General features: G+C 35.1%; 1 protein-coding gene across 1 annotated transcript in view; it reads right to left on the reverse strand.

Moving 5' to 3' along the window:
• Window positions 1-236: 236 nt before the first annotated feature.
• GDPD1 (glycerophosphodiester phosphodiesterase domain containing 1) overlaps window positions 237-16,414 on the reverse strand; it is a 56,935-nt gene continuing 40,757 nt past the window's right edge. Inside the window, exons 7-12 of the mRNA XM_037809299.1 lie at window positions 15,830-15,948; window positions 15,233-15,322; window positions 5,676-5,809; window positions 3,434-3,493; window positions 1,962-2,013; window positions 237-1,581 (exon numbers count right to left, since the gene is read on the reverse strand). Coding sequence (XP_037665227.1) covers window positions 1,459-1,581; window positions 1,962-2,013; window positions 3,434-3,493; window positions 5,676-5,809; window positions 15,233-15,322; window positions 15,830-15,948 — 578 coding nt within the window. The 3' untranslated portion in view covers window positions 237-1,458. The remainder of the gene's footprint in view (window positions 1,582-1,961; window positions 2,014-3,433; window positions 3,494-5,675; window positions 5,810-15,232; window positions 15,323-15,829; window positions 15,949-16,414) is intronic.

Here is a 16,414-nt window from a genome sequence, read left to right on the forward strand (position 1 = left end):
AAACGATGATCAAAATTATACTTTATACTAATTATAGTATAAAAATGACTGATTTAATGGATTACCTGCCCAAGCTATTTGTTCAAATGCCAAGAGGCAACTTCCTTACCATAAAAGGGTTTCCATATTTTCTTTTATTTTCCTGATTCTAATGAGAACTCTGAGGTACTGCTCTGCAAAAATCTATAATGTATATTTGAAAATATACCTGTAAAAAAGTCAAAAACACTTTTTGTTCTTGGAAAACTTTATTTCAGTTTAAACAAAAAAGTAAATGTTATTTATGTCATTCAGGGACAGACAGGAGAGTGTGATCATCCTTCACAGCTGTGTAGCTGGCAAACTCCAAATGAGTGATGTAATCTAGGTAAAAGAAACTTATTATTCTAGATTATATTTAACTCAACCTAAAATCATGAAAAGGTCTAATCAAAAAGATTAGAAACAGATTTACATGTAATCATATCAGAAAAACACTGAGACAGTGGTGTCTAATACTTTGGGAAATTCTATTTCTAGTTAATATGCCAAAGAATGAATAGGGAATAGGTGATTCATACCATGAGTATTAGAAACAATGATATATACTTTCATCAGTTTAATATGATGATTAGGATTCAAAATGTAATTTAAGGTCTAGATGTAGGCCCAAACAGTTAGTCAGTGCCAAAAATGGAAATCTTACATTTCTTTAGAGGAACATAAAAATAAGACTATTTGGATCTTGTCATAATTTACAATTGATACTTCCATTTTTAATATTTACCAAAAAAATTAGACATAGCATTGTTACACACCTGAAAAAGATTCCAAATAAGAGTATTCCCATTAACAACAGCAACTAAGAAATCTAATTCAATTTACAGATTTTACTTCTGATCAAGTAATATACTTTCCGGTATTTCTTTGAGCCTGCCTTATGTTAACAGGTATAACTTGCCGGATAATCACATCACTGATGTCCAAACTCTCCTTCCCCTGTATGTATGTATGTATGTATGTATGTATGTATGTATGTATTTCTAAGACATACCTAGAAATAAAGAGAGAACTTAGATTAGCTGTAATTGCCTTAAAATTTTTGGTTTACTAATTAGTTGATCTTATCTATTGAGGGATAATGCCCAATTTACCAAATAGTCTTTGATTTCAGAATTACTTCTAATAGTAGAATACTGCATCATATACAAAAATCTTGATCAATTATCTTCTACTTACATCTCATAACCAGTTATCTTTCTAAACAAACTATTTTGAAATGAAAAATATGCAATATTGTTTAAAATAAATATACAATATATAGTTTCTACATTCTCAGACAGGCTTAAAAATGAGGTAAGAAAATTTAACTGATTAAACCTTTTACCATTTTGGAAATGGCTTAGGGAAATGATGGTGAAAGATCTGTTTCTTAAGTCTTTTCACGTTTTCTTTGAATGTCTCTGAGTACCTCTTTTTCTACGCTGAGAAATTTTGTAAAAAATCCTTAAGCTTTGTTGGATAGTCTGTCATCACCCCAGTTGCTCCCAAATCAAAAGCTCTTTTGTATTCTTGTTCTTCATTTAATACCCAAATATACACCTGAAAATCAGAAGTGTGAAAATTATGAGAAGTGTTAAAGCAGAAAATTATTTTTATAATAGCATTTATCCACTGTAATCTCTGCACACTTAGAAATAACCTTTTAAACTTGTAATTCTAAGAAATCATTAAACCCTTTTTAAAAATTTCACTTTGGTCATTCAACATGCACTGGCTCACCCCCCTGATTTCAGCTACTATGACCTATATGCTTCATTATTAACCGTAAAGCAGAGCTCAAGGTCCTTATTTGTGAGCCAGTAAGGCAGCAGCATCAGAGTCAGGGACCAAACTAAGTCAGTCAAAAGTTCCTGATTTTCACACTTGTGTTAAACTGGTAAATCATGCTCTTTCTGAAATGCATCATTCCAGAAACTTACCTGAATGCCTCGGGCAGTGAGGTGGTCAAATAAAGCTTTCCTCATTAGTAGTCTAAACAAAGAAAAGTAAAACAGATTTAGGCACATCTTAGTCCTAACTGGCAATTCAGAGTTTAGTAACTCTCACTTGAAATTAAATTCCAATACTTCAGCAATAAAAGCAATGTCGTCAAGCAAAAATGGCTTAATGGATGCATTTTCTTGTCTTAACTGCTGGATCTCCTATCACTACTGGCTACTGGTGGACAACCAGAATCTCCTTTCTACTCCTTGAGGACACTAGAACCTCAGGAGACCCATTCTCAATGGAGAAGAGGCTTCCTCACTTTCCCTACTGGAGCCATAATAAGAGTGAGAAACAGCTGGGAGGTAGTATGTTCCTAACTTTCCAAGTTAAAATAAGGCTGCAAACTCTGGTAAAGTTCTGTAGCATCACAGTCTAATTACTCCATGGATTAAATAGTCTTTTGTGAGCTACCTTAGAAACCTAATGTCCATTAATCATACTATCCTACATATAGGAAAAAAGCATTTTTTAGTTTTAAATAACTGACTTACAAGTGAACTTTTAGAAAACAAATCACTTGATCAAGGTAGGAACTAATAGTACTGGAAAGTTATATATATGCATTTTTTATTCTGGTTATGTCCACTAGGATGATTAACAGAAAGTACGTGCATTTGACACCCAATTAAAAATGTCCTTGACAACCAGAAATTAAATCAGGAATAAAGAAAAAAAAGAACAAACACTGTGACATAGAGAAAAGATAAAACTAGTTTTCAAAGACTTTGAAAAGATAAAACTAGTTTTCAAAGCTAAGTAAAAAAATGTCTTGATTTAGGACTATTAACATATTTAAGTATTCAAGGTTCCATTTTAAAGCAAAATACAATACAATTTTCCTGATTTTTGTTAACCTAAAAATAAACTCAACATGTCTTAGAAATTAAGACATTTTAAAAAAAAAGTTGTTACCCACCCTAAGAAAGAAAGAAAGGTAGGGCTTTCTTTCTGTTGTTGAGTCTTGGTGCAGGTTTTTCTGAGAAATGTGCCATTAAGCAATATGTGCTTTTACATATACTGCATTGCTATGCACACTTCTTTTCATTATATTTTGGACTGTGAGCTAGTGGAAAAAGCAAATAAGTAGAAGGGAGTGGATTCTTATCCCAGCTCTGCTACTAGCAAGCAAGTTAATGGCAAGCAAATCATTTAAATTTGGGTGGGTGGATGGGGGCTTAGTTTTCCTATGAAATTGGATGAGATTTTCTCTCAAGATTACGCCTAAGGTTTTGTGATTAATAATTAAGCAAATTCTAAATTATTCATACATATTCATTTGCATAGCAGGTACTCAACAGATCCTTGTTACAAATTACATGTGGAAAGCTTGCACTAAATTATAGGTATAGTACTTAATAAATATAGCTAAAGCAATAAATTCTACATCAAGAAACTAAAATCTTACATATCAGAAAGCCAGATGAGAAACTTTTGACTTCTTGACATGGTGCATGGTTCCTTTAGTCTGAGGCAAAATAAAATTGGAATTAGAAACAAAGGAATATATCAGGAGATATATAAATATGTAGAAAAAATTCAAATATGAAAATGTGCCTCTAATATTTGTAAAAATATTTGTAAAAGGGCAAAAAACTTAAAATAAAACACAGTTATATTCTCTTTTCCCACTGATCTCAAGCTTACTTTTTGCTACAACTGTCGAAAAGTAAAAAGAATAAAAGTTATCTTTCCAGATACCATGAGTGCCCTGGTCTCATCTCTCAGACAGGCTTTTCTTTTTTGGTGAAACTTGTCTCTTGCTTTGTCTGCTATAATTTAATATATATTAGGTTCAAAAATACCACTTTTCTATGGTTTATAAGATATTTGAGGTACAAATATGAGGTTCATTTAAAGCATGTTGTTTTATTCCTTTTCAGTTTGAAGACATCTATTCTACTGAAAAAGCCTACTTGATTTTTAGGTTATCTGGCCTATGCTGTGTTCTTTCTTTCAATCTTTTTGATGCCTAGAGTAGCACAACTACCTGTGTCATTTACTTTGGGCTATGCCCATATGAAATCTCTGACTAGCCTCTCTACTATGAAGATCTCTGAGCTTCTTTCAGCACATTAGGTAATTTTTATTCTCCCCAGATCTTCATTTCTTGTTTCCTTTGTAACTCCTCCTGTCTACACTCTTAATTATGAGAGGCAACATTACTCCACACTTAAATTCATTTTTTTTTCTCTGTGAATTCAGTTTTTATCAGAAACTCTGTGAATAAAGTACAAGTCCTTTTTTTCCCTAATTCTGGCACCGATGGAAAGTCCTGGTTTTACTTTCAGGGATTTAGTATCTCAAATATTAATTACTTCATCAAACACAATTTAATGTTGTTGCAGGAATTATCCACTGTCTTCATGGAAATAGAAACACACACACACACACACACACACACACACACACACAAACACCATTCCACCTGACTTAATCCATAATTATGTTTTTAGACAAAAGATTAATTATCAAGTTTGTTCATATATCTGTATTTCAATAATATTTGCTTCTGAATACATGAAGATAAACTAGAAAGCACAATAGCCCATTCCAGGCCAGAGGAAAGCCAAGTACTTTTAGGAATAAATTGTACGGAATAATTTTTAATCTAGTGGGTGAAAATAGTTGTGCTGTAAACAAGAAGTGTTTTTGTTGTTGTTGTTTTGTATGAGGATTGGCTACAAAGACTGCTGATAAATATAATTGGGAATAGGTAAAATAAACATGCTCATCACTAAGAAACCGAAATTGGTTAACAGGCATGAAACACAGAAACTAAGCACAAGGGTACTGACCAAATTGCTTTTCCTGCCAATATTTTTTAATGACTACTGTACTAATGTTCAGTTTGTTTTTTTCAAGTTCTGTTTTGGGGATGAAAAGCATTTTAATGCAGCTCATGACATTGAGCTCTCCAGAAGCTCCAAATTCTTTTGTCATGACTCATTTATTATTACGAATCCATGGCTAGAAATCACATTCTAAATACGTCAGATGAATATATCTTTCTTTAATAATAATGATAATAAAGATACTGTTATCAGTATAAGCTTCCATTTATTGAGTGCTTACTATTTGCCAGGCAAAGCTAAATGTTTTACATATTTTTATTTTTGTAGTAAATTAGTGAGTGAAAAAGTAAGGTTTTGTAACTAGTAGAGAAATTATGTAAATATAGAAGTACGTTATATAAAGTAACTCTACCATTTTCTCTCTCCACCTGCAAAGATTTTTTGATGTGGAAGTGGTAGTTTTTGTTTTTCTTCTTAATATATTGATATTAGTGGTTAATTTGGAGTACAATGGAATTTTTAACTGGGTATAGTTGTCAATGAAGTAGAAAGGAGGAGAATAAATGAATTATTAAGCTTCTACAATTAAGCTCAATTTTTTTTTACCTGAGTTCTGAGTATACAGACAGAGAAAGTCATTGTTATCTGAAATGAGTCTAGATTAAGTACTTATAATCCTTTATTATTGATTTTCAAAACTGTCTTAATTTTACATATATAAAAAAGCGTTATTAGTATAGGTCAACTAATAGAATATGGAAATAACTATAGAAACCTAGTCTTTATCATTGATGGTGATATTAATGAGCATTTATCTTAGTTCTCCTGTAATTAATGAAAACAGTAACCACTTACTTCAGTATGATAGAAGGCATTGGAATTTCAAAAAACTGTTCTCGAATGGGCACAAAAGGCAAGAGACCAGTGAAGAAGAGACCAAGAATGAGCAGAACACGTTGTACACTGAAGAGTATTGGAATATCTGAATTCTACAAAACACAATGTTGTGTTACTTTACAAATGCTCAAATAAAGACAATTATTTCACAATCCTCAAAATTTCCCAAAACTATATTTTAATAACTGTTATAAGTACTCCCTTAATTAAGACTATCCACTTAACAAACAAACCACACTTAAAAATGGCTAGTCTTCATTATTCACAATTGCCAAAAGATGGAAACAACCCAAATGTCCTTCAACAGATGAGTGGATAAATAAAATGTGGTATATACACACGATGGAATACTACGTGGCAGTAAGAAGGAACGATCTCGTGAAACATATGACAACATGGATGAACCTTGAAGACATAATGCTAAGCGAAATAAGCCAGGCACAAAAAGAGAAATATTATATGCTACCACTAATGTGAACTTTGAAAAATGTAAAACAAATGGCTTATAATGTAGAATGTAGGGGAACTAGCAATAGAGAGCAATTAAGGAAGGGGGAACAATAATCCAAGAAGAACAGATAAGCTATTTAACGTTCTGGGGATGCCCAGGAATGACTATGGTCTGTTAATTTCTGATAGATATAGTAGGAGCAAGTTCACAGAAATGTTGCTATATTAGGTAACTTTCTTGGGGTAAAGTAGGAACATGTTGGAAGTTAAGCAGTTATCTTAGGTTAGTTGTCTTTTTCTTACTCCCTTGTTATGGTCTCTTTGAAATGTTCTTTTATTATATGTTTGTTTTCTTTTTAACTTTTTTTTCATACAGTTGATTTAAAAAAGAAGGGAAAGTTAAAAAAAAAAAAAAAACAACAAGGAAAAAAAAAAAAGATGCAGTGCCCCCTTGAGGAGCCTGTGGAGAATGCAGGGGTATTCGCCTACCCCACCTCCATGGTTGCTAACATGACCACAGACATAGGGGACTGGTGGTTTGATGGGTTGAGCCCTCTACCACAGGTTTTACCCTTGGGAAGATGGTTGCTGCAAAGGACAGGCTAGGCCTCCCTATGGTTGTGCCTAAGAGCCTCCTCCCGAATGCCTCTTTGTTGCTCAGATGTGGCCCTGTCTCTCTAGCTAAGCCAACTTGAAAGGTGAAATCACTGCCCTCCCCCCTACGTGGGATCAGACACCCAGGGGAGTGAATCCCTCTGGCAACGTGGAATATGACTCCCGGGGAGGAATGTAGACCTGGCATCGTGGGACGGAAAACATCTTCTTGACCAAAAGGGAGATGTGAAAGGAAATGAAATAAGCTTCAGTGGCAGAGAGAATCCAAAAGGAGCCGAGAGGTCACTCTGGTGGGCACTCTTACGCACACTTTAGACAACCCTTTTTAGGTTCTAAAGAATTGGGGTAGCTGGTGGTGGATACCTGAAACTATCAAACTACAACCCAGAACCCATGAATCTCGAAGACAGTTGTATAAAAATGTAGCTTATGAGGGGTGACAAGGGGATTGGGAAAGCCATAAGGACCACACTCCACTTTGTCTAGTTTATGGATGGATGAGTAGAAAAATAGGGGAAGGAAACAAACAGACAAAGGTACCCAGTGTTCTTTTTTACTTCAATTGCTCTTTTTCAGTCTAATTATTAATCTTGTTATTCTTGTGTGTGTGCTAATGAAGGTGTCAGGGATTGATTTGGGTGATGAATGTACAACTATGTAATGGTACTGTGAACAATCGAAAGTACGATTTGTTTTGTATGACTGTGTGGTATATGAATATATCTCAATAAAATGAAGATTAAAAAAAAAAAAAAAAAAAAAAAAAGACATAATGCTGAGCAAAATAAGCCAGGCACAAAAAGAGAGATATTGTATGTTACCACTAATGTGAATTCTGTGAAAAATGTACAATGTTTTATACTGTAGAATGTAGGGGACCTAGAGATACCAATTAGGGGAGGGGGAATGATAATCTAATAAGAACAGATAAACTATGGAGGGTAATCTCAATGTTATGGGAATGCTCAGGAATGATTATGGTTTGTAAACTTTCTTGGATATAGTAAGATCATGTTGGAAGCAATAGAGTTATTTTAGGTTTTTTTTTTCTCTTATTCCTTTGTTTTCTTAGGGGTTGTTAATTTTCTTGGGGTATGGTAGGAACATGTTGGAAGCAATGTAGCTATTTTAGATTATTTGTTTTTCTTACTCCTCTGTTTGGACATGGTTTATTAATTTTCTTGGGGTATGGTAGGAACATATTGGAAGCAAAGTAGTTATTTTAGGTTATTTGTTTTCCTTAATCCATTGCTTTGTTTGAAATGTTGTGGGGTTTTTTTGGTTGATGTTTGCCTGTTTGTTTTTAATTTTTTGATAAAGTTAAAAAATTGAAAAAAAATCAGTAGAAAAATGGGAGTAAAAACTAAATGACAAATAGGGTGGGATGGGGGGATGGTTTGGGTATTCTCTTTTCACATTTATTTTTTATTCTTATTCTGATTCTTTCTGATGTAAGGAAAATGTTCAGAAATAGATTGTGGTGATGAACGCATAACTATATGATCATACTGTGAACAGCTGATTGTATACCATGGATGACTATATGGTTTGTGAATATATTTCAATAAAACTGAATAAAAAAAAAAATGGCTAGTCTTGAGAAGCAGGTCAGGATCTATCTTGGAGCCCTTTAGCATGACTGATGTTACTCAAGTTTGTCTATTCCCTACTCTGCTGACATTGTACCTAGGCGATTATAGTGTGTTAGGAAGACATTATTAATTGACTTACCACATTGCCTTCTTATCATAATGCTAGATAGTCAACAGCCACTAGAACGAGGACTAAAGGAATAAGTGCTATTTACCTTTTACCATGGAATATAATTTTTCCAAATACAGAAATTAAAAAATGGTGGTTAGGTTCATAGGGTAGCTCATAAACTACAAACACCTGCCAAAACTATAATCTAACTGTAATTCTATACAATTATAATTTAAAAAGTAGAAAGTTGCACTGCATTTTCTACCAGGTCCAACAAATGAAAAAGGTTGCTAGAGTCACTTTGGCTATAAGGCAAAAGGAGAGGTCCAGGCACTGTTCCCCACCAGCTGTAGGGTGCTGGTTCCCCAATGGAGTCACATGCATAAGCTTATCCTTCAGGACCAGGAACCTTCCGTTCCACCACCGTGGCTCCTCAAGGGACCAGGACAACCAATGGAGGTTTCCCCTTCATGGAGAGGCAACCAGAGAACCCTTGGAGGGGCTGTTTTGGGACTCTCAGAAGTACAGTAACTCTTACAACTACACCTGCTTCTTCTGCTAGACTTTTGGAACTGGACTTATAGATTCAAAGCAACTACTAAATTCAACTATAGCCACAGGCACAATTCTGAGAATGTGTCACTATATTTATAAGTACAACATGCTTCAGTTTAGGATTCAACAAACCTGCAGCATCTGCCACATCATTTGCTCTGTTACTTCTGCCTGAGCTTGCGGTCTCATCTCTGTCATCAAGTCCAGTGGCTTTCATGGGTTTTACATTAAATAATTAAATAATCTGGGTGGAACAATAGCTCCACACACAACTACACTGACAGGCCTTTCTTTAGGGGGAGCAGTTAGCTGGCTCAGGAGATTGACTTTACAGAATACAAACATGTCAACATCAGGACTTAGATAAAATGTCCTGGGCTTGATGTTAGTAACTATTTTAGCTCCTTCAAACATACAACCAAGGTTTTAGTAGCTGATGAAATAAAAATAAATATTTAGACACTGAATTGCTGGATTAAAGAGCATGGGCTTTTTAAAGGCTCTTGATATGTATTATGAAATTGTTTTTCAGAAAGACTGCCCCAATTCATTTACCCACTACCCATGTATGAGAACAGAGTAAATCTTTACCAGTATTATTATCATTTAAAAAAAAAAACAAAAAAACACAACTTTGTCAATCTAGATGCACTCTGAAGACACTTTAAAGTCCCTGAAAAACCCAGTATTCCACAAAATCACACACTCAGAATAATAGAGTCTATGGGAAAAATAGAGTTAGACTGACCACTCAAAACTTATGTAATTTTGGGATGGAGGTAGCCTAAAGATACATGGAGTGATGAATAGAATGGTGAACTGTGGTGTATGCACACAATGGAATATTGAACAAGAAGGAATGAGACGTGAGACACGCAACTGGTGAATGGATCTTGAGGAGAGTATTTTGAGTGAAGTATGCCAGAAACGAAAAGACAAACATAATAATGCCCCACTAGTATGGACTAAATATAATGTGTAAACTCTGAGAATTGAATCTTAGAGCACAGCTCATCAAGTGAATGCTAATCATAATGGTCCCTAGATTGTAAGCTCTTACAGCAGTCACATCTATTGCTGAGTTGTAATGGTTATCTCCAAATTCTGAGATGCTGAACTCTTTGTGTATAACCTGGAACTTTGGGTATCTCTGTGATACCTGAAACTCAGAGCTAGAGCTCAGCAGTAATGAATGTCAGTATTACCTCATACAGCAACTGTTAAAAAAAATTGAAGGAGTTCAGACTTCAATTAAAGAGATGAATGAAGTGAATCTGGTTAGGATTAAGGCAAATCAGGCCAAAGAGGAAAGGACAACATAGACAGTGTTTAAAACTTCAACTTCTGTGTGAGACCAAGGGAATAGATGTTTATTTGGTACAGGATCTGTATTTTCTGTAGCACACTAAATAATTTAACTTGTATGGTCAGCTTATTGAAACACCATAATTACATGGAGTTTACTTTGAATAGGAAGTGAGAACTGGTAGGTTTGTACAGGTTAGTGTGAAATCCTGATATACCCCAAAGTAATTTGGGCAGACTAAAAATGTATTTATAGGACCCCCCTGAGGAACTGGGGAAAAATGCAGAAATGTTGGACTTCCCTACTTGGGTTATTACTGATATTCTCACATACATTGAGGACTACCAATTTAGTAGGTTGAGCCCTCGATCTTGGGGCTTGCCCTAATGAAGCCTGTTACTGCAAAGGAGAGACTAAGCCTACTTATAATTGTGCCTAAGAGTCTCCCCCAGAGAACTTCTTTGTTGTTCAGATGTGGCCAAAAGGGGGAAGAGAAATGAAACAAAATAAAGTTTCAGTGGCTGAAAGATTTCAAATGGAGTTGAGAGGCCACTCTGGAGGGCATTCTTATGCGCTATACAGAAATCCCTTTTTAGTTTTTAGTGTATTGGAACAGCTAAAAGGAAATACCTGAAATTGTCAAACTGCAACCCAGTAGCCTTGAATCTTGAAGACAATTGTATAACTATGTAGCTTACACAGTGCGACTGTGTGATTGTGAAAATCTTGTGGCTCACACTCCCTTTATCGAGTGTATGGACAGATGAATAGAAAATGGGGACAAAAATTAAATGAAAAATAGGGTGGGATTGGGGGGGATGGAATGCTTTAGGTATTCTTTTTAACTTTTATTTTTATTCTTTTTTTAACTTTTTTGGAGTAAGGAAAATGTTCAAAAATTGATTCTGGTGATGAATGCACAACTATATGATGGTACTATGAACAACTGATTGTACACTGTGGATGATTGTAGGATATGTGAATATATCTCAATAAAACTGAATTAAAAAAAAACTTAAACAATTTTGGAACCAGAGCACTAAAAACACTAATCAATACTTCTGAAGAGCTATGTAAGGCTGGTGGTGGGGCGGCAGGAGCAGGAGTGGTATGTTGGTAAATGTTTAACTACTGGCCACAACCCATATCTATTAAATCAGAATATCCAGGATGGGGCTCAGGCATTAGTATTTTTTAAAACTGTTTGGATAATTCCAACATATAGCCAAGTTTAAGAACCACTGCACTAAGTACGAAGAAATAAAGTCATTAAGTGAGAATAAAGGCCACATGTTTTCCCACCATTGCGGTGTGCTCCCTCCCTATCTTTTATTTTTATATTTTTAGTTTCTAGCATCTGAGATTTAAAAGACTAACATAAAATTATTATAATTTATACTCTAAGAATTGTTAAAGTGCATAATTTAATTATACAGCATGTTGACAACACAAATGCAAAATACTGTTGAGACAATCTGGGCTGGTTTGAATCTGTTATGTCCCCCAAAGAAGCCATATTCTTTTAATACAATCTTGTGGGTGCACATTTATTATGGGTGGAATCTTTTAATTAGGTTGTTTCCATGGATATGTGACCCACCCAACTGTGGGTGAGACCTTTTGATTAGATTATTTCCACGAAGGTGTGACCCCTGCCAATTTAAGGTGGGTCTTGATGAGTTTACTGGAGTCCTTAAGAGAGCTAAGAGCTGACACAGACCCAGATGCTTAGAGAGAAAAACCCTGGGAGAACAAGCAAGGTTGCACAGGAGCTGAGAGAGAGAAGCTGAGAGAGACAGAAACCCAAAGACTAAGGAGAAAGGCATTTTGAAACCAGAACCCAGGAACAAGGGACCAGCAGATGCCAGCCACGTGCTTTCCCAGATGACAGAAGTGTTCCAGTTGCCATCGGCCTTTCTTCAGTGAAGGTATCCTCTTGTTGATGCCTTATTTGGGACACTTCTGTGGCCTCAGAACTGTAAATTTGTGAACTAATAAACCCCCATTGTAAAAGCCAATCCATTTCTGGAATATTGCATTTCTGGCAGCTTTAGTAAACTGGAACACAATCTTATTGTGATGTTTGAAAATTATTGCTGAAAATTTTGGAGTTTTTATTCTAAAATGACAGAAAGCCAGAGACTTTTGGAGAAATATGTGAATCAAGGGAAAAGTTGTGTGATTCTGGATCAAAAGTGAAGTTTTCATTTTGAAATAATTATAGACTCACAGGAAGTTGCAAAAATAGCATAGAGTCCTTTGTACTCTATACTTAAAATGTAATTTCCCAAATAGTGACATCTGTTGTAACTATAGTACAGTATCAAAATCAGGAATTGACATTGGTACATTATGGTACAATTAAACTACAACCCTTATCCAGTTTACATTTTTAACCCCCATTAATTTGCGCATGTCATCAGACACTGACCACTTATGGAAAAGTCTTAGTCCTAAGTTATGAAGTCACTCATTTGAGTGATTGCTCTGCTTTCTCCTTTTTTTTCCCAAGCTACTTTGGGATATCACGGCACTTGCTGCACATAAATAAAATTTCCTTGCCTTTATAAGGGTCTCAATCATTCTTTGCATTGTAATAGTGCTGATTGATCTCGGAAATATGTTTTTGCCTTCTTTGCTAGGAAGGCAGGCCTTACCAAGGATACTTTGTATTTGAGAATTGCTTCTCTTCACTATCACTTGAATTCTGTTTCTTTTGCACTATCACTTGAATTCCAAAAAGAAAGTCTTCAGTACTTAAGATTTTTTTACATTTTAAATTTCAGATTCTCTTAGCTGACCATATTGCTAAGATATGGAGTTTGTCATACCATTTCAAAATACGTCAAAATTAATTTTTATAGACATTTTCTTAACCAGAAAATTTTCAGGGGGTGGAATGGTCTTGTTCTTATATACTACCCATTAATTATGATCCTGGCTTAATATGATTAAGTCTTTTTAGGGGGTATGGTTAAGAGAAGCTTGGGTTATCGAGTTGGGGGATCAATCCTGTTCCTTAATTCAAAATTACACAATAAATTTAATTACTTGACAAGGAATAGACATTCAAATACAGGAATAATTTTGTTTTATAATGCACATAATAAAATGTTGGTAAACAGTTAATAAATATTATTGTGTGAAAACAATAATTCTGTGAACCACTCCAATTACATTGAACTTAAAATGTAAGTTCCACAGAGCCTAACGTGGACATAATAATTGTAATAGTCCCTAGATTGTAAGCTCTTACAGCAGTTAACTCTATCCCTGAATTGTAATGCCTATCTCTAAACTTTGAGATGCTGATCCCCTAGCGTATAACCTGATTGGTCTCTGGAACAATGCACATCTCTGAGACACCTGAAACTCAGAGCTAGAGCTTGGCAGATATGAATGTCAGTATTAGTGCATACAGCCACTGTTAAAAAAAAAAAAAAAAAGCTGGAAAAGAGTCCAGACTTCAATTAGTGATATGAATGAAGCGGGTCTGATTAAGACCAGGGCAAGCCAGGCCAAAGGGTAAAGGTTGAAACTGATTGTGTTTTAAAACTTCAACTTCCATATGAGACCAAGGGAGGAGATATCTATTTGGTACAGGATCTAAATTTTCTAAATGGTACAACTCTACAGTCGATTTGTTCAAACACCACAATTGCATGGAACTTTGAATAGGAAGTGAGATATGGTAGGTTAGTATAGGCTGGAGTGAAATAGTCACATCCCAGAGTAATTTGGGCAGATAATAAAAAATATATTTATAGCCTCCCCCTCCCCAGCCCCGAGGATCTGGGGGAGGGTGCGGATGTGTTGGACATCCTCACCTGGACTGGTGTTGATGTTGTCACAAACATTGGGACTGGCAGTTTGATGTGCTGAGCCCTCGATCATGGGATTTGCCCTTATGAAGCTCATTACTGCAAAGGAGAGTCTAAACTTGCATATAATTGTGCCTAAGAGTCTCCCACTGAGTACCTCTTTGTTGCTCAGATGTGGCCCTCTCTCTCTCTAACTGAGCCATCTCGACAGGTGAACTCGCTGCCCTCCCCCCTATGTGGGACCCGACTCCCAGGGGTGTAAATCTCCCTGGCAACGCAGAATATGACTCCCGGGGACGAATGTGGACCCGGCATCGTGGGACTGAGAGTATCTTCTTGACCAAAAGGGGGATGCAAAATGAGACGAAATAGTTTCAGTGGCTGAGAGATTCCAAATGGAGTCGAGAGGTCACTCTGGTGGACATTCTTATGCACTATATAGATAACACGTCTTAGGTTTTAATGTATTGGACTAGCTAGAAGTAAATACCTGAAACTACCAAACTCCAACCCAGTAGTCTGGACTTCTGAAGACAATTATATAATAATGTAGATTACAAGGAGTGACAGCGTGATTGTGAAGACCTTGTGGATCACACCCCCTTTATCTAGTGTATGGATGAGTAGAAAAATGGGGATAAAAACTAAAGGACAAATGGGGTGCGATGGGGGGATGATTTGGGTGTTCTTTTTTCACTTTTATTTTTTATTCTTGTTCTGGTTCTTTCTGATGTAAGGAAAATGTTCAGAGATAGATTGTGGTGATGAATGCATAACTATGTTATCATACTGTGGACAGTGGATTGTATACCATGGATGATTGTATAGTGTGTGACTGTATTTCAATAAAACTGAATTAAAAAAAAAAATGTAAGTTCCAGATCCATTAGATCCATTATCTCTATTAAACTTCTGGCTAGTTGCTTTCACCCAGGGCCATCTGCCTTTGTATCAAGGCTATCAAATAAGGTAATAAAAAAAAAAAACTTTAATTAATCTATCATCTATAGATACACAATAACAACAAAAAAGATAGATCATTCTGTGTCTTTTTTGAAGCTTACCTCTTTGTAGCACTTTTCTACAATTTCATAACTGGCATTACCCCACACTGTTATGTGTTCTCGTTTATACTGCTTCACCAATTCTGAAACCTACATGTGAAAATTCAAAAGTTTATACATGTCTATTTGTTAATTCAATTACATCAATTTCACTTAACAATGGATTACAATCGACTGTCTGCCAGTGAACAGTATAAAATTTAGGAAGAACCAATATAATTTGTAAATTCAGATTATTTTTTGAACTATAAGAAATTATATACATTTTACCATTGTACAATATATTTGATAGAATTGCAACTATTTAGAAATTTGACATTAACTAACTACAAATGAAACAAGTTAAACTTGTAGTTAAGCTAGAAGTAAATTATTTAAATGCCAAAAGTTCACTTTTGTCCTTGACTGCAACATAACTCACTCTGAAAACAGGTTTTCCTGCAGTGATCTCTTCTACCAGATCATTATTTCGAACAGTATGTATCTCTATAGAGTATCACATTTCCTTAAACATTATCAATCTACGCAGTCACCTACTCTAGTCTTAGTTTGTGAAAACAGATGCAACAGACCCAGAGGAGCCAATGCCTCAAGTACCTTCTTAATCAGCACACTGTTGTTGACTTTGATATCGATGTTAATGGGAGTGTTAGGAAAGGCCTCAAAAACTTCCTTCAGTAAGGGAATTCGGTTATCTTTTCCTTCACATTGGCATGCTGAGAAAGGAAGATTTTAAAATGTATTTTTAAAAGACAACCTTTATTTTTTTAATGATTAGAAAAGTTATAGTATACATTCATTGCAAGACATTTACAAAATGATGAAAAGTATAAAGAAAAGAAAAATCATCCCAAATCCCTCAACTTAGACATAACCATTGTAACCATTTAGTGTACTTCCTCTACTTTTTACCTATGCATAATTTAATATACAATAGCTGTAATGTAGTGTGCCTACAAATTTAAACCCCATCTTATATAAGGAAAATAAAAATTTTCATGCTGATACTGTGTTTACAATTGATTTTTTTTTAATTTTAATTAAATTTTTTATTTTGAGGTTTACTACAGATTCAAATGCAGTTGTAAGAACTAATACAGAGCGATCTGTGTACCTTTTACACAGTTTCCTCAATAGTAAGCTCTTGCAAAACTATAGTACAATATCACAACCATAATACTG

The sequence above is a fragment of the Choloepus didactylus genome, chromosome 18 (assembly GCF_015220235.1).
Source record: "Choloepus didactylus isolate mChoDid1 chromosome 18, mChoDid1.pri, whole genome shotgun sequence".
In the NCBI taxonomy this organism is placed as follows: Eukaryota; Metazoa; Chordata; class Mammalia; order Pilosa; family Megalonychidae; genus Choloepus; species Choloepus didactylus.